This window comes from Syngnathus floridae, chromosome 1, assembly GCF_059516105.1.
Source record: "Syngnathus floridae isolate MCC-2025c chromosome 1, RoL_Sflo_1.0, whole genome shotgun sequence".
Taxonomy (NCBI): Eukaryota; Metazoa; Chordata; class Actinopteri; order Syngnathiformes; family Syngnathidae; genus Syngnathus; species Syngnathus floridae.
Window position 1 is genome coordinate 24,800,761 of NC_142413.1, and position 22,913 is coordinate 24,823,673.

Below are 22,913 nucleotides of genomic sequence, written 5' to 3' on the forward strand. Positions count from 1 at the left end.
TGCCATTCTCACGAGTCTAGTAGCAGCAGACGAGGCTTTTTGCCACCCAAACAATAATGGCCGCCCCGATATGTGACGTCAGTACATATCGTCTATTAAGACGGAGGGTGCTAAGATCTGAAATAGTTCTTTTCTGAGTTTGCTAGGAAGCGGGTCAAGTAAGGAAGTTGTCTGATTTGCTGCACCCACCATTTGTGTAAGTATTTCAAGGCACTATTTTATAAAATGTGAGAGGGTTGTCAGATGATTGCCAGCCTTATTAAGTAATCACAGGTTTTGACTGGGTTTAGGAGCGCTGTGTCGTCCCTAATGAACTGAATCTTCTGAGTAGAAAATTGCATGAAATTGTCAGCTGGATGGGGAGAGTTTTCGGAGGTTGACTGCAGTTGCGTTAGCTTTGCCATAGTGTCAAATAAGTATTTAGGGTTTATTTTGGGAGACCGATAATTTTAGAGAAATAAACGAGTGTTTATTTGTATTTTGCTTGCAAAGACCCAGATAATTACTTGCTCTTGCCAACGCGATGTTGAGGGAAAAAAATCCACGTCTTCTTTTAAAATAAATGCACCCACTATACTGCTGGCATTATATTGACATAAATATTAGTTATTTTTGTAGAAAATAGGAATTGGAAGTGTATGTTCTGATAACTTGATGCATTTTGTCACAGATGAAAAAAGTCCTGAAATTCCCCGGGAAGTCCTGGAAAGCTCCTAGAAAATACTTTCACGAAAAGGGTGGAACCCTGATTATTGCCGTCTATGGGACATAAATAATCAGGGACTACCGGGTAACCCTTCCATTTGATGAAAGATGTCATCAAGCTGCCAAATCGACTGATGCTAATGTATCATATAAAAGTGCGTAACTTAAACAGTGAGCTAAACATGTACCGTATATTCAGCACTATTAGGCGCACTTAAAAACTTAAAAAGTAAAAACCACAGTGCGCCTTATAATGCAGAGCGCCTTATATATGGATCAATTAATGAATTTATTGATCCATACTGTTTGTACACAGCACCCTGCCAAAATATTTCAGTACGTTTTAGTACGACTTTTCAAAAATTTCAAGGCCGCATCGGTTCCCAGCATTACGGCAACCGTGGTCAGGCGGCGTCACTGAATAGCTGTTGTACCCGCGGGGCTATTTCATTTCAAAATAGGCTGTTCCGTTAATGTTTTCGAGTACGTTTACAGATCAATACGCAACGGAATCATAAATAAGAAGCACCAATGTGTTAAATCGGTCTTTAGTCGGTTCCGTTCACTTTTATGGGACAGAGTTTGAAAAACGTGGTTGTTTACTGAGGGCCGCAATGACGCTTTGCTGAGGCTCATAGGAGTCTGCGAGCTGAGGCTCATGGGAGTTTGCGAGTGGCTAATGCTATAATGATAGCAGCTATACGCACGAGGTTCTTTCATTTCAGAGATTCAATGTGCATCACTTTGCCTGAAATTAAAAATGAATTACAATTATTTAAACTATTAATATTCTTGACCAACTGCCATTTTATGCTGAAAAAAAATAAAATAATAATTACCATACGTAATATTAAATTAAATAACAGCAATAAATAATATTCAATTCAAGGTAATCAGCAACATTAACTCAGGAGCACACTATATAAAACATTTTAACCTACAAAACAAAAATGAGTATAACAATTTGTGCTCAAAATGAGGCAGCATGATGGGAGACCGTATCCACGGCTGCAGGTAGTATCAGCTCTTCTGCAATGGTGTTTTTTTTTTCTTGCACTGAGCAATTTGGTTTGCTGCTTTATATGATGCTTACAGTGCTTGCTGATTGACTGAAGTAGCATTCACAAAGTGGGATGATTGTTGGCAATATTCAGCCCGTTTTCGCTGAAAAACCTCAAGCATCTTATCAACGTGATTGGGGTGCAATGACTTTATAAGTGCCGACTTAATTGATTTGGCTTCATACTGTCCACTGCCAACATTGTAAGGCACAGTAAACACACCGGTCTTTCCTCGTCACCCATCGTAGTCGCACTGAAGCGTACGCTTCGTCATATTTCCTTGTCTTAGCTTTCATTTGACTCTCAATTCTCATCTCCGTCGCTCTCCGCCGTTCGTTTCAACCCATTTGACATGACGTCCAATGTTTCCAAAAACAATTTGAAAAGTGGACTCATCAGACCACAAAACACTTTTTCATTGTGCATCAGTCCATTTTACATGAGCTCGGGCCCAGAGAAACCGGTGGCGTTTCTGGATGTTGTTCATAAACGGCTTTTGCTTTGCATGGTAGAGTTAAAACTCTTTAACCCGCACTTACTGATGTAGTGATGAACTGTATTTACTGGCAGTGGTTTTCTGAAGTTTTCCTGAGCCCATTTGGTGATTTCCTTTACACACTCAAGTCGGTTTTTAAGGCAGTGCAGTCTGAGGGATCGAAGGTCACGGTCATTCAGTCTTGGTTTCTGGCCGTGGTGCTTACGTGCAGTGATTTCACAAGACTCTCTGAACCTTTTGATGATATTATGGACCGTAGATGTTGAATTTCCTAAATTCCTTGCAATTTTGCTTTGAGAAATGTTGTTCTTAAACTGTTCAACTACCGTAATTTCCGGACTATAAGTCGCGTTTTTTTTCATAGTTTGGGTAGGGGGGGCGACTTATACTCAGGAGTGACTTATATATGTTTTTTTTTCACAAATTTTTACTTGATCACTAAGACATCACTTAAAGTATAGTTGACCACTTCCCATGTTATTTTTAGTATAGTTGATCACCTAACATGCTTTTATATCTTTATCTTGAACATATTCAAAACATAAAAAACAGAGAAAACATCAAATAAAGCAATTAACACTTTAAAGCACCATATCCAAGTCCACTGTCTGTTTGCTCCTCTTATATTTATTATTATTATTTATTATTATTTGTTTATTTATCATTTATTCAACACTCTTATTTATTCATTGTTTATGCCTTCTTGGTTTTTTTTGTGTTGCTTATATGCATATGTGTACTATCTCACCGAGGGATAGTGGGAACGTAATTTCAATCTCTTTGTGTGTCTTGGTATATGAAAAAAAATCGACAATAAAGCAGACTTCGTCTTTGATAAAACAACCAAATAAACAAAACAAAAAACTACATCTGAAAAAATATATATTTTCAGACGAAACTGGATGAGGGCGCTTTAAATTTCACCGTTGGCCGTGACTCATCAACTGGGTGGGCTTAAGAAAAATGGCACCAAAAAGAAAGGCATATTTTGCAAGTTACAAACTTCAAGTTGTAAAATATGCAGCTGAAAACAGTAATTGAGCAGCAGAAAGAAAGTTTGGAGAACCGTGATGTACCAATGGATTACTATTTCAAGTGACGTCAGTGGCACCGCGCGGCGCGACCCACGTAAGGACGACCGGCATCATTAGCGGTGATCATTTCTAAGTGACACGGAGGACAAAGAGTTTAAAGGAATTAAGGATTTGGAGTGACATAGAAGGTTTGAAAAACTATTATGGCTTCTACGCACGCCCGGTCCTACTCTACTGAGTCGGGGGCCGGCGCTCGGCCGAGTGGCTGTCCGCGAACGGTGCATGGCCACTACGCACGCCCGGTCCTCTGCCATGGAGCTCTCGTGTCTGGAAGAACACGCCGCCACACGCTTGGAAGTTTGTTTTGTGGAATAAAGGGCCGTTTACCAAACCCACGTCTACCCTTGTACTTTGTTAATGCTACAATATAGTTACATACTAGATCTGTGGAATAAAGACGAGGCTGACGTCAGGGCGCACGCGCGGCGATGTTGACAAAGGACGAGGAATTTGATCGATGGATTTAATGGATTTAAAGTGCACGGATGGTTTGATAATATTATTCCTTATATTATAGTTATTTGAAATATAGTTTATCTATCGTTATATGAGCCTGTGGAATATTTTGAAGTGCAAGCGCCCTCAGCCGCGCGCAGCCATTGTTGACAAAGAACGATCGATGGATTTAATGAATTGGAGTGACACCGATGGTTTTATAAACATGTTATTTATGTAATGGTTGTCCTAAATCACTCTATATGTTATGTCAGGCCCGTTCTCAGCTCCTCATTTGTGTTTGTCACATTAGCATACCTATCGTTTAGCCTGTTGCTATCGTATCGAATGATCGATGGATTTAATGAATTGGAGTGACACCGATGGTTTTATAAACATGTTATTCATGTAATAGTTGTCCTTAATCACTCTATAGGTTACATCAGGCCCATTCTCAGCTCTTTGTTTGTGTTTGTCACGTTAGCATACCTATCGTTTAGCCTGTTGTTGCTATCGTTTAGCCTGTTGTTGCTCGTTCATGACTGTTTTTAGTGTGGGATTTTGTCGAATAAATTGCCCCCCAAAATGCGACTTATACTCCGGAGCGACTTATATATGTTTTTTTCACTTTTTGGGGCATTTTATGGCTGGTGCGACTTATACTCCGGAGCGACTCATAGTCCGGAAATTACGGTATTTTCTCACGCACCTTGCCCCATCCTTGCTTGTGAATGACTGGGCATGCTTGGGGAGGCTCCTTTTATGTCCAATCATGGTACCCATCTGTTCCCAATTAGCCTGATCACGTGGGATGTTCCAAATCGGTGTTTGATGAGCTTTTCTCGGCTTTCTCAGTATATTTTGCCACCTCTCCCAACTTCTACTGGACGTGTTGCAGCCTTGAAATTCTAAGTTAATTATTATTTGGCAAAAAACTATTTAGTTTATCAGTTTGAACATTAAATATGTTGTCTTTGTAGTGTATTCAATTGAATATGGGTTGAGAAGGATTTTCAAATCGTTGTATTTTGTTTTTATTTACATTTTACACAATTTCCCAACTTCAACCGAATCCGGTTTGTAGTACAGCCAAAAGAAAAGCATGTTCCCTGGTGTCACACGCACCCCCCTTGGTAACGCCCCCCCCCCCCCCCCCCCCACACACACACACACACTATTTGAGAAGGACTGCCCTAGCCTCACCATTCCACTTGGATCCCTCTCATTTACACACATGTATTCTGTCTTCCTTAGGGTAATCTTCATTCCCCTCCGTTCCAGGGTATACCTCCACCTCTGTAGATTTCCTTCCACCTGCTCCGCACTCTCACTACAGATCACAATGTCATCTGCGAACATCATGGTCCATGGAGAGACCTGTCTGACCTCATCTGTCAGCCTCTCCATCACCATAGCAAACAAGAAGGGGCTCAGAGCTGATCCTTGATGCAGTCCCACCTCTACCTTAAACTCCTCTATCAATTCTACAGCACATCTCACTCCTTTCCTGCAACTTTCATACATATCGTCATACCACTCTCACATACTTCTCTGCCACTCCAGACGTCCTCATACAATATCACAGTTCCTCTCTGGGCACCCTGTCACATGCTTTCTCCAGATCTAAAAAGACACAATGCAGTTCCTTCTGACCCTCTCTGTAATTCTCCATCAGAATACTCAAAGCAAATACTGCATCTGTAATACTCTTTCTGGGCATGAAAACATACTGCTGCTCGCAGATACTCACTTCTGCTCTTAGTCGAGCTTCCACCACTCTTTCCCATAACTTCATTGTCTGGCTCATTAACTTTATTCATCTGTATCAACTCTTGCGCATCTCCCTTGTTCTTATAGATCAGTATCAACACACTTCTCCATTCCTCCGGCATTCTCTCATTCTCTAGGATATCATTGAACTGTCTGGTCAAAAACTCTACAGACACCTCTTCAAGACACTTCCATACCGCCACAGTTATATCATCCGGCCCAACTGCCTTTCTGCTCTTCATCCTTATCAGTGCCCTCCTTATTTCACGCCTACTTATCATCGCAACTTCCTGGTCCACAGTGGCCACCTCCTCCACTCTTCGCTCTCTGTTTTCCTCATTCATCAACACTTCAACGTACTCTTTCCTATCATACTTCCAGTATCTGTCAAAACATTTCCATCTCTATCTTTAATCACCCTAACCTGCTGCACATCGTTCCCATCTCTCTCTCGCCAACCTATATAAATCCTTCTCTCGCGCCTCACCGGCCAACCTGGCATACAGGTATGCTCTTTGTTTGGCCTTTGCCACTTCTGCTTTCGCTTTACGCTGTATTTCTTTGAGTCCCTGTTTACTCTCGTCAGTCTTCCCGGTGTCCCACTTCTTCTTAGCTAACCTCTTGCCACGTATGCACTCCTGCACTTCCTCGTTCCACCACCAAGTCTCCTTATCAACTTTCCTTCCAGAAGACACACCAAGCACTCTCCTGCCTGTCTCCCTGATCACCTTAGCTGTTGTCGTCCAGTCATCTGGAAGCGCCTCCTGCCCACCCAGAGCCTGTCTCAACTCCTCCCTGAAAGTTACACAACACTCTTCCTTTTTTAGTTTCCACCACTTCGTCCTCTATTCTGCCTTTGTATTATTCATCTTCCTCTTCCTCACCACCAGGGTCATGCTACACACCACCAATCTATGCTGTCTGGCTACACTCTCACTCGCCACCATGTTGCAGTCACTGATCTCCTTCAGATTATATCATCTACACATGTAATCCATCTGTGTGCTCCTACCTCCGTTCTTGTATATCACCAAATGTTCCTGCCTCTTCTGAAAGAAAATATTCACTCCAGCCATTTCCATTCTTTTTGTATCATCTGTCCTTCTGCGTTCCTGTTTTGGATGCCAAACCTGCCCATCACTTCCTCATCACCTCTGTTGCCTGCACCAACATGTCCGTCTCACCTCTGGGGATACTCTGCATCACCTCATCTACTTCACTCCAGAATTACGCTTTCTTTTCTAATTCACATCCTACCTGTGGGGCATACCCACTGACAACATTGAACATCACACCTTGGATTTCCAGCTTCAACCTCATCACTCTGTCTGACATTCTTTCACCTCCAGAACATTCCTCACAAACTCCTCTTTCAGGATAAATCCTACTCCATTTCTCTTCCCATCCACACCATTGAATCCTTATCCTATGCTTCTGGCTTTGCTACCTTTCCACCTGGTCTCCTGAACACACAGTATAGTATGTCCACCTTCCTCCTTTGCATCATGTCCACTAACTCTCTAGCTTTTCCTGCCATAGTCCCGACATTCAAAGTCCCTACTCTGTCATAGACTCGCGCTTTTCCTGTCTTCTACCTGCCTACGGACATGCCTTCCTCCTCTCTTTTTTTCGACCTACAGTAGTCAAATTTCCACCAATGCCCTGTAGGTTAACACAACTGATGGCGGCCGTTGTTAACCCGGGCCTTGTGATGTGAGAAGAAACCAGAGTGCCTGGAGAAAATCCACGCAGGCACGGGAAGTGGAATCAAACCTGAACCCTCGTAACTGTGAGGAGGACCGGCTAACCAGTGCTCTACCGTGCCGCCACATTTCTAAAGTCTTTTAAAAAAAATTGTAGAGATGCATATATCTTTTAAATAATTTTGTAGAGATGCAAATATTTATGCAAATAATTCTTGATTCTTGAAGCTGGTTGTTCTTGTAACAGGGCAAACCCCGAGCAGTTGATTTTTTATTTTTATTTTTGTTTTTAGGAGTAGAGGAGTTACTATCCACACCTTCAAGATCATAATCCAAACAAGACTTCCAAGACTGTCTTTAGATATTTTTCCCTGTCTGTCTGCCTGCCTGCCTGCCTGCCTGCCTGTCTGTCTCTGTCTGTCTGTCTGTCTGTCTGTCTGCCTGCCTGCCTGCCTGCCTGTCTGTCTCTGTCTGTCCGTCTGTCTGTTTCTTTCTATTATTTTCTTTTTCCTTTGTTTGTTTCTGTCTGTCTGTCTGTCTGTGTCTGTCTGTCTCTCTGTCTGTTTCTTTCTATTATTTTCTTTCTTTTTCTTTTGATTCTGCCTGTCATTTTTTTTTGTCTTTGCTGCTTTACTTTAGACACGTTTTTTGCCAAAAGCCTTGGCATAGATGGTGGTGAAATTACATTTTATGATCACTAGATTCTTTCAAACATGAAGTTCCAACTTTTATACTTTTTGTGTCACTGTATCTACTGGAATACTTTTCAGTCCTATGACAATCAACTGAAATGATTTTTTTTTCTGTTCTCTACTTTTTAATATGCTGCTGCTTATCTTCCACTCATCTATGATCCATTGTCCACAAGATGCCATGGGAGGATGTCAAGAGAGAGATGGTGAATGAGAAAGGCTTATCAGAGGAGGCTGCTGACAAGATTGGGGAGTACGTCAGTCTGCAGGGTAAGAGCACAATTGCATTGGATTACAAATCATATGACTTCTCAGTGACATTTTGCCCCTGACCAGATTGTGGAATACAGTGGAACCTTGGTTAACGAACGCAATCCGTTCCGACAAGTCGGTTGGTATCCGAAATGTTCGCAGTCCGAAGCAACGGTCCCCATAGGAAATAGTAAAGCAAATTGAAATCAAAATTTAATAACAATAATAATAATGCATTTTTTTTATTTATAAGGCGCCTTTCAAGGCACTCAAGGTCGCTATGCAGACATAAAATAGCATAAAAAACGATGGGAGAGCAGCGGCAGCAAGTTGCGCCAGCGTTCGCTCACATCCGGTATACACAATTACAACATATTATCAAGATAAAAAAAACGTGACCTACGTACAGGACTGTCTCAGAAATTTAGAATATTGTGATAAAGTTCTTTATTTTCTGTAATGCAATTAAAAAAACAAGAACATCATACATTCTGGATTCATTACAAATCAACTGAAATATTGCAAGCCTTTTATTATTTTAATATTGCTGATTATGGCTTACAAAACAAAATTAAACATTTGAAAATGTCCATTGATGCACTCAGTACTTGGTTGGGAATCCTTTTGCACGGATTACTGCATCAATGCGGCGTGGGATGGAGGGAATCAACCTGTGGCATTGCTGAGGTGTTATGGATGGCCAGGATGCTTCAATAGCGGCCTTTGGCTCATTTGCATTGTTGGGTCTGGTGTCTTTCAGCTTCTTCTTCACAATACCCCACAAATTCTCTATGGGGTTCAGGTCAGAAGAAATTGGCAGGCCAATCGAGGACAGTAATGCCATGGTCAGTACACCATTTACTGGTGGTTTTGGCACTATGGGCAGGTGCCAGATCATGCTGGAAAATGAAATAATCATCTCCATAGAGCCTTTCAGCAGACGGAAGCATGCAGTGCTCTAAAATCTGCATTTACTCTGGACTTGATAAAACACAGTGGACCAACACCAGCAGCTAACATGGCTCCCCAAACCATCGCTGACTGTGGGAACTTCACACTGGATTTCAAGCAACTTGGATTTTGCTCCTCTCCGGCCTTTTCTTCAGACTCTGACGCCTTGACTTCCCAATGAAATACAAAACTTGCTTTCGTCTGAAAAGAGAACTTTGGACCACTCTGCAACTGTCCAGTGCTTTTTTTCCATAGCCCAAGTCAGACGCTTCTTCCGTTGTCTTGAGTTCAGAAGTGGCTTGACCATGGGAATACGGCCATTTCCCGGACACTTCTGTGAACAGTGGCTTTTGATATCTGGACTCCAGCTTCAGTCCACTGTCTTTGAAGCTCCCCCAAATTCTGGAAGCGTTTCTTCTTCACAATGCTGTTATGGCTGCGGTCATTTCTCTTGGTTGTGCAGCGTTTCCTGCCACATTTCCCCCTTCCAACAGACTTTTTGTGGATGCGCTTTGAAACTGCACTCTGTGAACAGCTTGCTCTTTGAGAAATTTCTTTTTGTGTCTTACCCTCCTGATGGAGGGTGTCAGTGATGGTCCTCTGGACAGCAGTCAGATCAGCAGTCTTCCTCATACTTGTGATTTAGTTTACTGAACCAAGCTGAGTCTTTTTCAAGGCTCAGGAAACCCTTGCAGGTGTTTCGAGTTAATTAGACGATTCAAGTGATTAGTTAAATTCCCTACTCGTATACTTTTTCATGATATTCTAATATTTTGAGATAGGATAGATAGGATATTTGAGTTTTCTTAAGCTGTATGCCATAATCAGCAATATTAAAATAAAAGGCTTGCAATATTTCAGTTGGGTTGTAATGAATCCAGAATGCATGACATTTTTGTTTTTTAATTGCATTACAGAAAACTTTATCAAAATATTCAAATTTTCTGAGACAGTTCTGTATACACTATGTACAAAAAAGCTTTGTTAGCTTAGCTCAGGTGTTGCGCGGCTAGTTGGCGTGGGCCATGCGCGTGTCGCGGCTGAGGAAGTTGAGCATGGTCTGCACCAGCTCGGGCAGGTCGTAGTCGTGCTTCCAGGCCCAGTCGCGTTTGGCGTTGGAGTCGTCAAAGTCCATCGGCCAGGAATCGGCAATGTCCTGCCGGACAGGGTCCACGTTTTACGAGACCTCCAGCTCGGGCACTCGCTTGCCAGCTCTTCGGGCGAGAAGCTCATGGCGTTGATGGCGCATGCTGAGCGTGTCGGCCAGCGCATCTAGCACCTCCAGGGTGGCGCGCAAGCAGTCGTCGATGTACATCATGGGAAGCCGCGTGTCGGGCCGCAGGAAGCACTCAAACTTGCCCGTCTTGAGAGCGTCATGAGCCAGGCTAGCCGGGATGCGTTGGCGGGGGCTGCTAGCAGGCAGCCAGCTGGTAGTGGAGGTTGTTGCTATTGCTGGCAGCCAAAAGATGCAGGGAGTTGCAGAGAGTTGCCCAAAAGTAGCTTAAACACGCTAAAATACTAACTTTAAAATTGATTTCAAAAAGTTAAGAAAGAAAAGGACTATAACTAAGCTAACTCTGGTGGAGAAGCGGCAAACATTCAGCGCCTGCGTCCTCTCCGACCCAGAAGCCAAACTTCAACACATAAAAAAGAGAACAGTTATGGTACAGTAAAATGTAGTCAAACACAAAAACTTTACAGAAAGCATTTAAACATGAGAAAACATTTAGTAAACAAAAGAAAACTTAACGATTTGACTGCGAAGTTATGTCGTGCACGAGTGAATGGCGGCGGTGGTGGTGGTGGTGGAGAGCGGGCATTACTGCTTAGAGGGTGAATCCCCCGCCGTCAGTACACTTCCCTTCTCTGTCGCTTCAAAGGAAAGTACTTGTCAAGCGTCTGTTGCTGTTCCTTCTTTAAAATCGTTGAAATTGTCGACTTCGACATGCCGTATTCAGCCAAGATATGCAACACATGCATCACCCTCTCAAACTTAGCTATCGCCTCTTTTTTCAAATCGATTGTTGACACTCTTTCTCTTCTTTGGAGCCATGAGCAGTATTCTGTGATTGTTACATACACAATTCTCCCTTGGAACTAAGGCAGTGGTTTAACCTGGGTTTGATCAAACCCTAGGGGTTTGGTGAGTCGGTCTCAGGGGTTCAGCAGAGTCTCTACAGGTCCGAACACACCTGATTTATCGTGTAAATTTGTGATGACGCATATCTAAACTGGTCTTGCAAAGGCAACAGCAGAAGTCACACTTATTTGCAGGTATGTAATTTGTTTTGAGTTCATGCATTGTGTTGGTTTTGTACTTTGAACAAGGTGATGTTCATGCACGGCTCATATTGTGCCCCAGTAAAAAACAATGTCGTCTTGAATTTGAAACAATAATTTTATTGTTAATTAAAGAGGGGTTCGGTGAATACACATAAACTGGTGGGGTTCGGTACCGCCAACAAGGTTAAGAATCACTGGACTAAGGTTTTGTTCGTCGGTCTTGTATTCCTCGGAGAGGGTGACGTCGCTGTTCACTCACCTAGACATTGTTTGTTAACCATGGCATTTTTTTGCGAAATCTATGATCATTATCCGAATTGTTCGCTATCATAGGCGTTCGTTAATCGAGATTCCAACGTATATCAGTTTGTAGGTAAAGAGTACAATTGTATGAGACTACAAATATGAATTGGCAGTGTCCTTTTGTTTGCTGGAAACAGCTGATTTTTAAGCCCCCTCCTTACCCCTTAAGCGCAGTTTGAAAAGAAACATGAGGGATTTCTATTACAAGTAATATTTGAAACTAATCTGGAATTTTTTTTTCATAGTTTGGGTGGGGGGGCGATTTATACTCAGGAGCGACTTATATGTAAAATGATTCACAAATTTTCAAAATTAAAAAAACGGCGATGTAGTGAAACCGTGATAAACGAACCGAAATTAAAATAAAAAAAAAAAGTCTAAATAATACCGTATTTGCCGGTGTATTAGTCGACCTTTTTCGATCCAAAATCGACCGAAAAAAATCGACCTCGACTTATACACCGAGTCATAAAATTTAACTTCGTATTCATCGCTTCAAATGTGATGGTAACCAAGGCCGTTTCTCATGCATCTCATTGTGCGTGGGTGTGCGTCCGTCAGGCTCATCAAACAGCGAGAAACTGAATCATTATAAAGCGTTCGTCGCATTAACACGCATCCTCAGCAACAATTTCAAATATTCTCACCTCATTGAAAGCCAGGCAGCGACGATTACTGCTAGGGGGAAGTACTGGGTATTGAGCGAATGTGCGAGTCATCGCGCGTCAAGCAACGACAATAACTACCGGTACGTAAACATTCAATCGCCATGTCTAAATGAATGTCGTTGGCAAACTTGGCCAGACTTCCAGGGGAAGAGGCCGGGTTTTCACTTGTTCTGGCCGACCGGAGGAACCAGCCGAGGCGGACACTTTACGGCAGTGTAGTCGTTGGCACTTAGAAAATATTTGCCAAACTTGGCCGGACTTCCAGGGGAAGAGGCCGAATTTTCACTTGGGGTGGCCGACACGGGGAACCAGCCGAGGCGGACACTTTACGGCGGTTGAGTCGTTCGCACTTTGAAAATATTTGCCAAACTTGGCCAGACTCCCGGGGGAAGAGGCCGAATTTTCACTTGTGGTGGCCGACATGGGGAACCAGCCAAGGCGGACACTTTAGCGGTTGAGTCGTTGGCACTTAGAAAATATTTTCCAAACTTGGCCAGACTTCCAGGGGAAGAGGCCGAATTTTCACTTGTTCTGGCCGACATGGGGAACCAGCCGAAGCGGACTCTTTATGGCGCATGAGCCGTTGGCACTTGGAAAATATTCGCCAAACGCTCTCGATGGGACAGAAGACGACCTTATCTGGGAAGAGGAGGATAGAGAAGACCAAGAAGATGCCCTTTATGACGACAAACTAAACGAAAACGAATGGAACGAGCTTTTCGGAAATAGCGACGATGAAGACGAATTTTGAACTCTTTGTACCGGCAATCACTTTATAATTATAATTTGTTGTTTCTTAACTAAAAATAAACCAGTTTCTAAGTGTTCATTGTTGGTAGTCTCTCTCGGCGCGTAATATCACAGGGTCATGAAGTAAATATTTAAAATGGCGTATAGATCGCTCGCTACAAACTCGCGAATTTGAACACATTTCGTCAATAAATTTCGCATATTTCTGATTGAATTTTGAAGTTTAATATAATGCAACAATTGAGCTCGACTTATACAAAGGATATATCATCCATCCATCCATTTTCTGAACCGCTTAGTCCCCACGGGGGTCGCGGGCGTGCTGGAGCCTATCCCAGCCGTCATCGGGCAGTAGGCGGGGGACACCCTGAACTGGTTGCCAGCCAATCGCAGGGCACACAGAGACAGACAACCAATCGCACTCCCACTCACACCTAGGGACAATTTGGAGTCTTCAATCGGCCTACCAAGCATGTTTTTGGAATGTGGGAGGAAACCGGAGTGCCCGGAGAAAACCCACACGGGCCCGGGGAGAACATGCAAACTCCACACAGGGAGGGCCGGAGGTGGAATCGAACCCTCACCCTCCTAACTGTGAGGCGGACGTGCTACCCAGTGCACCACCGAGCCGCTGGATATATCATAAAATCGTAAATTTCCGTCGAATTTTAGGGGGTCGACTTATACACCGAGTCGACTTATACACCGGCAAATACGGTACTTCTAAATTGAGGAACTATGGCACAAAACTTGCCCACACGCAAACAAGTTAGCGGAAAGATGCTAATTCACGATCGTGCTAGCACATGAAAACGAACCTCTAAAGGAATTTAAACGACCATTTGGAGCAATACTACATTGATTGATTGATTTAACATTTATTGATCCCGGGGATGGGGAAATTCAGGCCCCAGCAGTATTCATACCACAGAGCGGGTATATAAAAGACACACAGATGGCATGTGCGCAACTCAATAGGCCCTTATAAGGCTGCCACACAACGGCGGCACAAAGAAAGCCAGTAAATGCAAAAGTTAAAAGCTATCAAAGCAAAGCAACAAGACAAAGGAAAAAAAAGTAACAGCGGCCAACCAGTCCCCCCAACACCAAAGAACACCCCAAAAAACACAAAATAACCTCCACGGGTCCATAAACAGGTGTAAGGGCAGCCAAGTTCAACGGCGCCCAACGGACCGTGATCGTGAATCGGGAAAACATCACAAAACAGGCAAACGTGTGAGCAGCGTTCTGGGCACCCAGTCGGGGCACGTGCAGATGGTTATCATGGGGCTTGCACGGCGGAGGGCGTTGGTTCTGACGAGCACGAGGGAGCGGACTCCCCACAGGGGTTGCGGCTGCGAGGCCAAGGCGAGGGACCCGGTCAGCACCGGCCAGATGAGCAGAAAGCCGTCGTAGAGTCACGCCGGTCCCGACTGATGTGAGCAGCCATCCCGGACCCAGGGAAAAAAATATCCGATCCGAAGTGATCTGCAGATGACGAGGTGCGGTGGAAGGCACTAGCATCGCCAAATGGACAAATAGAAAGAAAGAAAAAGGAGAAAAGAAGGAAATAAAGAGGAAAAGAGAGAACACTGCTGGGAGGCTGCCACTCACACCGGCGCCATACCAAAAAAAAAAAAAAAAAAAAAAAAAAAAAAGATTCAAGAGTTTTTTATTCGCCATGTTTGAGCGTGCCAAACAAGGAATTTGACTTCGGTAAATCACAGCCTCTGTTCAACATTTAGGTGACTAACAACAACACTCTGGACATGTGAAGAACGAAAGATATTCTCAAACACCCCCTGATCTTAAACTGATCTTAAACTCCCAAGAGGGCAAGGAAAAACTCAAAACTCCAGCTAGGGGAAATGAGAAACCTTGAGAAGAGACCACAGATGGGAGGGTCCCTCTTCTAGGATGACCAGGCTGCAATGGATGCAGAGAGGACACATAGTACAAACAGTGTAGACAAAAAAGGTGTGGAAAGCGGGATGTTATTGCACAGTAATGACTCTGAGACTCTAAGAGTGGTGTGAGTTCATCAGAGCGACAGCCTGGGGGAAGAAGCTGTCTCTGTGTCTGCTGGTTTTAGTGTACAGAGCTCTATAACGGCGTCCGGAGGGGAGTAGTTCAAACAGGCTGCAACCTGGGTGCGAAGGGTCTGTTGAGATGTTACTTGCACGTTTCCTGGTCCTGGACAGGTACAAGTCTTGGATAGATGGGAGGTTGATTCCAATTATCTTTTCTGCAGTCCTTATTGTCCGTTGCAGTCTGTGCTTGTCTTGTTTGGAGGCCGATCCAAACCAGACAGTGATGGAGGTGCAGAGGACAGACTGGATGATGGCAGTGTAGAAGGTATTCAGCAGCTCCCGCGGCAGATTGAACTTCTTGAGCTGTCTCAGGAAGTACAGCCTCTGCTGGGCCTTCTTCCGGACAGAGTCTATGTGGCCGGTCCATTTCAGGTCCCGAGAGATTGTGGTTCCCAGGAACTTGAAGGTGTCTGATGAGAGAATAGTATTACTGCGGATAGTGAGGGGTGAAAGTGGTGAAGGGCCTCGCCTGAAGTCCACTGTCATCTCCACGGTCTTGAGCGGGTTCAGGTCCAGGTGGTTTTGGCTGCACCAGTGGACCAGCCGCTCCACCTCCTGTCTGTACGCAGTCTCATCACCGTTCTGGATCAGTCCGATGAGAGTGGTGTCGTCTGCATACTTCAGGAGCTTCACAGAAGAGTCACTTGTGGAGAAATCGTTGGTGTAGAGGGAGAAGAGCAGTGGGGAGAGGACGCACCCCTGAGGGGCTCCAGTGTTGGTGGTCAGGGTGTCAGATGTGATGCTCCCCAGCCTCACACGCTGTCTCCTGTTGGTCAGGAAGCTGGTGATCCACTGACAGGTGGAGGCAGGCACCGCGAGCTGGATGAGCTTCTGTTGGAGGATGTCAGGAGCGATGGTGTTGAACGCCGAGCTGAAGTCCACAAACAGGATCCTGGCGTACTTTCCTGGGGTGTCCAGGTGTTGCAGGATGTAGTGCAGTCCCATGTTGACCGCATCATCCACCGACCTGTTTGCCCGGTAGGCAAACTGGAGGGGGTCCAGCAGGGGGCCCGTGACATCCTTCAGGTGGTTCAGCACTAACCTCTCGAAAGATTTCATGACCACAGATGTCAGTGCAACAGGTCTATAGTCATTCAGACCCGTGATGGCGGGCTTCTTGGCCACTCTCTTGAAGCACGCGGGCACCTCACACAGCTCCAGGGAACGATTGAAGATCCGTGCAAAGGTGGGCGCCAGCTGCTCAGCGCAGACTTTCAAGCAGGAAGGTGACACGCCGTCTGGGCCCGGTGCCTTCCTGATCTTTTGTCTCCGGAACATCTGGCGCACTTCCTCCTCGCGAATCTGGAGTGCGGGCGCGGCCTCTGCAAGAGAGAGCGTCGGTGACCACGGTGATGGAGGTGTGGACAGAGCAGTTGTGGGGGGAGGTGAGTATGTGGATTGTGCTGCAGGAAGTCCCGTTGTGTGGGAGGACCGATCAAACCTGCAGTAGAACCTGTTTAGCTGGTTAGCGAGCCTTGGGCTCTCCACAGGACAGGGGGTTCGTTTCTTGAAGCCCGTGATGCTCTGCAGGCCTTTCCACACTGTTGAGGGATCAGGATTGGCAGAGAGGTGTCTCTCCAGGCTCTCCCCGTAACACCTCCTGGCTTTCCTGACCTCTCGGTTCAGTGTGTTTCTGGTCTGCTTGAACAGGTCCCGGTCGCCGCTCCTGTAGGCCTCCTCCTTGACTTTGCGCAGCCTCCTAAGGTTCGGTGTAAACCAAGGTTTGTCGTTGTTGTACGTGCAGAAGGTCTTAGTCTGCACACACTGATCCTCACAAAAACTGATGTATGATGTGACAGTGTCAGTGAGTTCATGCAAGTCTGAATCTGCAGCTTCGAAAACTCTCCAATCGGTGCAGTCAAAGCAGGCTTGGAGGTTCTGCCTTGACTCCACTGTCCACTTCCTGACAGTCCTCACCACAGGCTTAGAAGTTTTTAGTTTCTGTCTGTAGGCAGGGATCAGATGAACTAGACAGTGGTCCGAGAGTTCTAAAGCTATAGTCCAGATATGGGTTACATCCGGCCCACGGGGCCGTTTAATCCGGCCCGCCAAACCTGAATAAATTGTATTATTAAAAATAGTTTGGGTCATTTTTCTTGCAATTACTATGTTTCCCCAATAGATGGGGAACCGTCCGCTCGCGCATTCACTCCAGGAAGCCGTGTCAGAAAGCTCGGTGCGCACTCACAAGTGTGTGTACGTACTAAGTAGTACAGACCCGGCGCACTCCGCGCTCTATTTCCATCAGTGCCAAATTTCGAGTATGGGCTGTGACGTCAGCATTCTCGTAATTCGCGCACTGAGCTTTCAGATAAGGTTTTACGCTAATGCCACCCACAAACCTTCCCCTGGAATCCTTCCATTAAAATGAGTGGCCCGAGGAAAAGAAAGGTGGACACTGAGTGCCGAGTGTTTAAAAAAAGAGTGGACCATTTGGCTCGACCTACGTGTGTGAGCAGACGCTCAGCCACATGAACGCCAACAAAGCCCGTCACAGATCTAGGTTAATGGACGGACACTTCGGCTCTATCCTAAGATTTACCACAACAAATTTTACTCCAGACCATGATGCCCTAGCAAAAAAGGGAGACCAATAATACTATTGATTTCTTTAATACTTTATTTAGATGTATTCTTTCACTGATTCTTCAAGATGATGTATTCTGTCATAATGTTCCGTTTGATGTGATTTCGCCTCATTAGATAAACATATTTCATAAATCTGACCTGCAGGTGCTGAAGTGATGGAAACTATTATTCATAATAACAGTGTCGTATTTAATGAGAATCGCTGATAGTTTTTTTGTGAAATCTTTTTTTAATGCTGCATTTGTTTTCAAAAAGCTTTTTTTTAATATCCATGCTTTACTACCCATTAAAAGTAGTTTTATGCAATGACCTTTACATGTCATTTCTATTACTTCACACAAATACTACATCCATCTGCTCCTGGTTCGGCCCCCCGGTCAAAATTTAGAACCCAATTCGGCCCACAAGTCAAAACGTTTGCCCACCTCTGGGCTATACAAATAAACTTGACTTGACTTGACAGCTGTTGACGCCGGAAAGACTACCTGCGCCGCGGACGTCAGACTAGATATATCAAATTAATGTAATATAAACAACAATTTCAATGAACCATCCGTGTCACTCCAAATCAATAAATTCATCAGAATCTTCGTCTTCCGTGTCACTTAAAAAAAACAAAAACAACACAGTTGTTACTGGAACTACGTGGGCCGCTGACGTCAGACTAGATACATCAAATAAATGTAATACAAACAACAATTTTAACGAACCATCCGTGTCACTCCAAATCATTAAATCCACCGGAATATTCATCCTCTGTGTCCAATCTTATTTTTTTTTTATAAATTAGCTGATTCCAGACCTCGATGCGCCGCTGACGTCAGCCTCGTTGTCAGTTGGCGGCTTCAATTATTCCACAGATCTACGTATATAACTATGTTGTAGCGTTCCCAAAGTACCAGGTAAGACGTGGGTTTGGTAACCGGCTCTTTATTTCACAAATCAAGAGCTCAACATGTGAGCCAACACACGCAAGCGCTCTGGATCGCTCTTTCTTTTTGCCAAATCAAAGTCAAAGTCAAAGTCTCCTTTATTGTCAATTCCTCCGCATGTCAAGACACACAAAGATCGAAATTACGTTTCTCACTATCCCAGGGTGACAAGACAGAGTTCACAACGCACATACAAGTAAACAACACAGGAAAAATAAAACAAGAAGATGAACAATAAGAGTGATAGCACGCTAGCCGCTCCCGATGCACAGCAGAGTCCGGAAAGATGACAGTCAACCAGGCCACTGTGAACACAAGCACACAGCAGGCACGCACTGTCCGGTTCGTGGATCCTATCAGGCGAACGCAACCCATCTTGTCGTCCCGCGAATGAACATACGCCAGGAGAATGGAAGGCACGGCTGGGCGAGCTGGGTTGGCCGCAAGCCTGGCCCGACGTCTCCGCGCTGGCCCCTCTTCCGCTGCCTCGCAGACCCGCTACCGACGCATCCCAACAATGCTCTAGGACGGAGCAGTCCGAGCTCACGACGCAGTCCAACTGGGGGAGGAAGAGCAGGCCAGTCCGGCGTCGCTCCATGACGAAGCAGTCCGAGCGCCCTTAATCTCTCCGCACCAAAGTCCAGAACGCCATAAAACCCACCTCCGCCGATGTTGAGCAGAATATGCCCGCCGCACTAGTAGCACGACGTATCACACGAGACGAACACACACAAAACTGCCGGACAAACACTCAGTAAACACTCACAAAACACCGAACGGGACTGAGAGTGGCCGCTGCGTGTGCATGCGCCGCCATCTTGAACCGAATAAATGAATAATAATTTACTTAGAATTTCATGGCTGCAACACATCCAGTAGAAGTTGGGAAAGGTGGCAAAAAATACTGAGAAAACTGAGAAAAGCTCATCAAACACCAATTTGGAACATCCCACATGTGATCAGGCTAATTGGGAACAGGTGGGTCCAATGATTGGGTATCAAAGGAGCCTCCCCAAGCATGATCAGTCATTCACAAGCAAGGATGGGGCAAGGTTCACCACTTTCTCCACAACTGTGTGAGAAAATAGTTGAACAGTTTAAGAACAACATTTCTCAAAGCAAAATTGCAAGGAATTTAGGGATTTCAACATCTACGGTCCATAATATCAAAAGGTTCAGAGAATCTGGTGAAATCACTGCACGTAAGCGCCACGGCCGGAAACAAAGACTGAATGACCGTGAACTTCGATCCCTCACTGTCTTAAAAACCGACATGAGTGTGTAAAGGATATCATCTTATGGGCTCAGGAAAACTTCAGAAAACCACTGTCAGTAAATACAGTTTGTCACTAAGTCAGTAAGTGCGGGTTAAAACTCTAACATAAAAAGCAAAAGCCATTTATGAACAACAGAAACACCGCTGGGTTCTCTGGGCCCGAGCTCATGCAAAATGGACTGATGCACAATGAAAAAGTGTTTTGTGGTCTGATGAGTCCACTTTTCAAATTGTTTTTGGAAACACTGGACGTCGTGTCCTCCGGACCAAAGAGGAAGCGGACCATTCGGACTGTTATCAACGCAAAGTTCAAAAGCCAGCATCTGTGATGGTATGGGGGTGCATTAGTTCCCATGGCATGGGTGATTTACATTTCTGTGAAGGCAACATAAATGCTGAAAAGTACATACAGATTTTGGAGCAACATGTGCTCCCATCCAAGGGACGTCTTTTTCATGGACACCGCTGCTTATTTCAGCAAGATAATGCCAGGCCACATTCTGCACGTGTTACAACAGCGTGTCTTCAAAGTAAAAGAGTCTAGGTTCTCCCCTGGCCCGCTTGCAGTCCAGACCTGTCTCCCATTGAAAATGCGTGGCGCATTATGAAGCGTAAAATACGACAGGGAAGACCCCGGACTGTTGAAAAACTGAAGCGGTTCATCAAGCAAGAATGGGAAAAAATTCCACATGAGAAGCTAAGAGAATTAGTCTCCTCTCTTCCAAAACATTTATTGAGTCTTATTAGAAGGAAAGATGATTTAACGAAGTGGTAAACATGCCCTTTCCCAACTTCTACCGCACGTGTTGCAGCCATGAAATTAAGTTAATTATTATTTGAAAAATAAAAGTCTATGAATTTGAGCATTACATATGTTGTCTTTGTAGTGTATTCAATTGAATGTACGTAGGTTGAAAAGGATTTTCAAATAATTGTATTTTTTTATTTACACCTTACACAATTTCCCAACTTCAACCAAATCAGATAGGTAGATAGATAGATAGATAGATAGATAGATAGATAGATAGATAGATAGATAGATAGATAGATAGATAGATAGATAGATGGATAGATAGATCCGCAGGGGCAGAGAATAGTTCTGAATAACTTAGATAGGTCAATAATAAAAAATGAATAACAATTAATAATGAAATAGACCAAATAAATAAACAATAAACAATGTCATGACCGTGAACACGCCCGTAACTCCCGTGACGAGTTAAAAAGTCTCAGGGCATGGGGAAGAAATGAACCCCTCAGCCTTTCCGTTGAGAAAGACGGTGTCAACAGCCTGTCACGGAAGCTGCTCATCTGCCCAGTGACGGTGCTGTACAGTGGGTGTTCGGGGTTGTCTTTAATTGTCTTTCATGGACAGCAGCCTGGCCAACACCCGCTGTTCTGCCACAGATGCCAGATCAGGTAGCTCTATGCCCACAACAGAACCCGCCTTCCCTCACTAGTTTGTCCAGGCGGGAGGCATCCCTCTACTTGACGCTGCCCCCCCAGCATGCAACTGCAAAAAGATGGCGCTCGCCACAACATATTTGTAAAATATCTGCATCGACATTGAAGGATGCGAACCGCCTGAGGAAGTACATTCGGCATTGTCCTGTCTTGTACAAGTGGTTGGAGCCACGCCAACCAGCGAAGCGCTGGACCAGGCCCCTGTACTCCTCCTCCCGTCCATCTTTAAAACAGCCAACAATAGTAGTGTTGTCCGTAAACCTGTGCACATGGCAGAACTCAGAGTTGTAGTGGAAGTCAGAGGTGTACAGGGTGAACAGGAAGGGAGAGAGCATCGTCCCCTGCAGTCCTCCCTGCCCCTCAGCATTACCACTGACTTTCCATGAGTTGATGAGTGATGACGCCATTTCTGTGACTTGTGGGCTTCTGATATTTACTGTCATGTTTGGATAACCTACAATTTTGCATATGACATGCGTATAGTTTGAGTTAGGACAATAAGTCATGTTTATAGAAGGTGACGTGACATCGGGAAGTCTTATCCTATGTATATTAGTAGACAGTATGCAGTTAGTTGGGTCATATCTGGCTGTAGCTGTTGCTTATGTACTGTGTGTTTCAGTAAAGATACCACTTTTTCAACAAACCCCCACATGCTTGGGTTCATTCATGTCCATGCCTGCGACAATTGGGTCCAGTACACTGTAACGGGCAAAGTTGCTCCTCCGGCATTATACTGTCAATGGTTACTTGCATTAGATGTTTCCCCAATCTTGCAAAAATAAACCTGAATTTAATGTCCATACAATATAAGTGGAGTGAGCTAATGCTCTTTTGCAGGGGCGGCATTACCATTGACATCCCATCTTAGACTGCTTTATCTTTTTAGTGGGCTCGTTACTGCCATACTGAGGGTTTGTGTATAAAAGCTTCCTTTATTCAGTAATGTCTAACTTGATTTCGTTCTGTCTCTTCTTTGTGTCAATTATACGGCACTATTTGCCTGGCGGATGGACATGCGTACAACACACCATTCTTCTCCCCCTCAAGTCATCACAAAAATCACAAAAAATCCATAGATACGCCGCACCGGATAACAACCCGCTGGGATCAAAACTCGAGCAAAAAGTAGCGGTTTATAGGCCAGAAATCATGGTAATTTCATTTATTATATAAATTATATTTGAGAGTACAACCTGTGACCTACCATATGTTGTAGTGTTTGCCGTTAATGCAATGCTGTCGATGCCAAAAAGAAAAAGGTCCGTGACTTCTATCAGTGTGCGTTCGCAGTAAAATCGTTAACAAAACAATTCACACCTACTTAATATTCCCTCGTAACGGCAAAATGAAGTCATGGGGAAATGTACGTTTTTCTATATCTGGTTGGAGGACGCAA

The 22,913-nt window shown here is 44.5% G+C and overlaps 1 protein-coding gene and 2 pseudogenes across 4 annotated transcripts in view; 1 reads left to right on the top strand and 2 right to left on the bottom strand.

Annotated features, from left to right (window-relative positions):
- The window catches only part of hars (histidyl-tRNA synthetase), a 108,763-nt gene that overhangs the window by 33,794 nt on the left and 52,056 nt on the right, over positions 1-22,913 (top strand). For all 4 annotated transcript variants that reach the window (XR_015861376.1, XM_088390264.1, XM_088390275.1 and 1 more), the window contains one exon: positions 8,133-8,226. Coding sequence is in view for 3 of the 4 variants with exons in the window: in XM_088390264.1 (XP_088246390.1) it covers positions 8,133-8,226 (94 nt within the window). In the remaining variant the exon portion in view is untranslated. The remainder of the gene's footprint in view (positions 1-8,132; positions 8,227-22,913) is intronic.
- LOC148404731 (uncharacterized) lies at positions 5,371-6,466 on the bottom strand (annotated as a pseudogene).
- Positions 10,169-21,849, bottom strand: LOC148404732 (L-threonine 3-dehydrogenase, mitochondrial pseudogene; annotated as a pseudogene).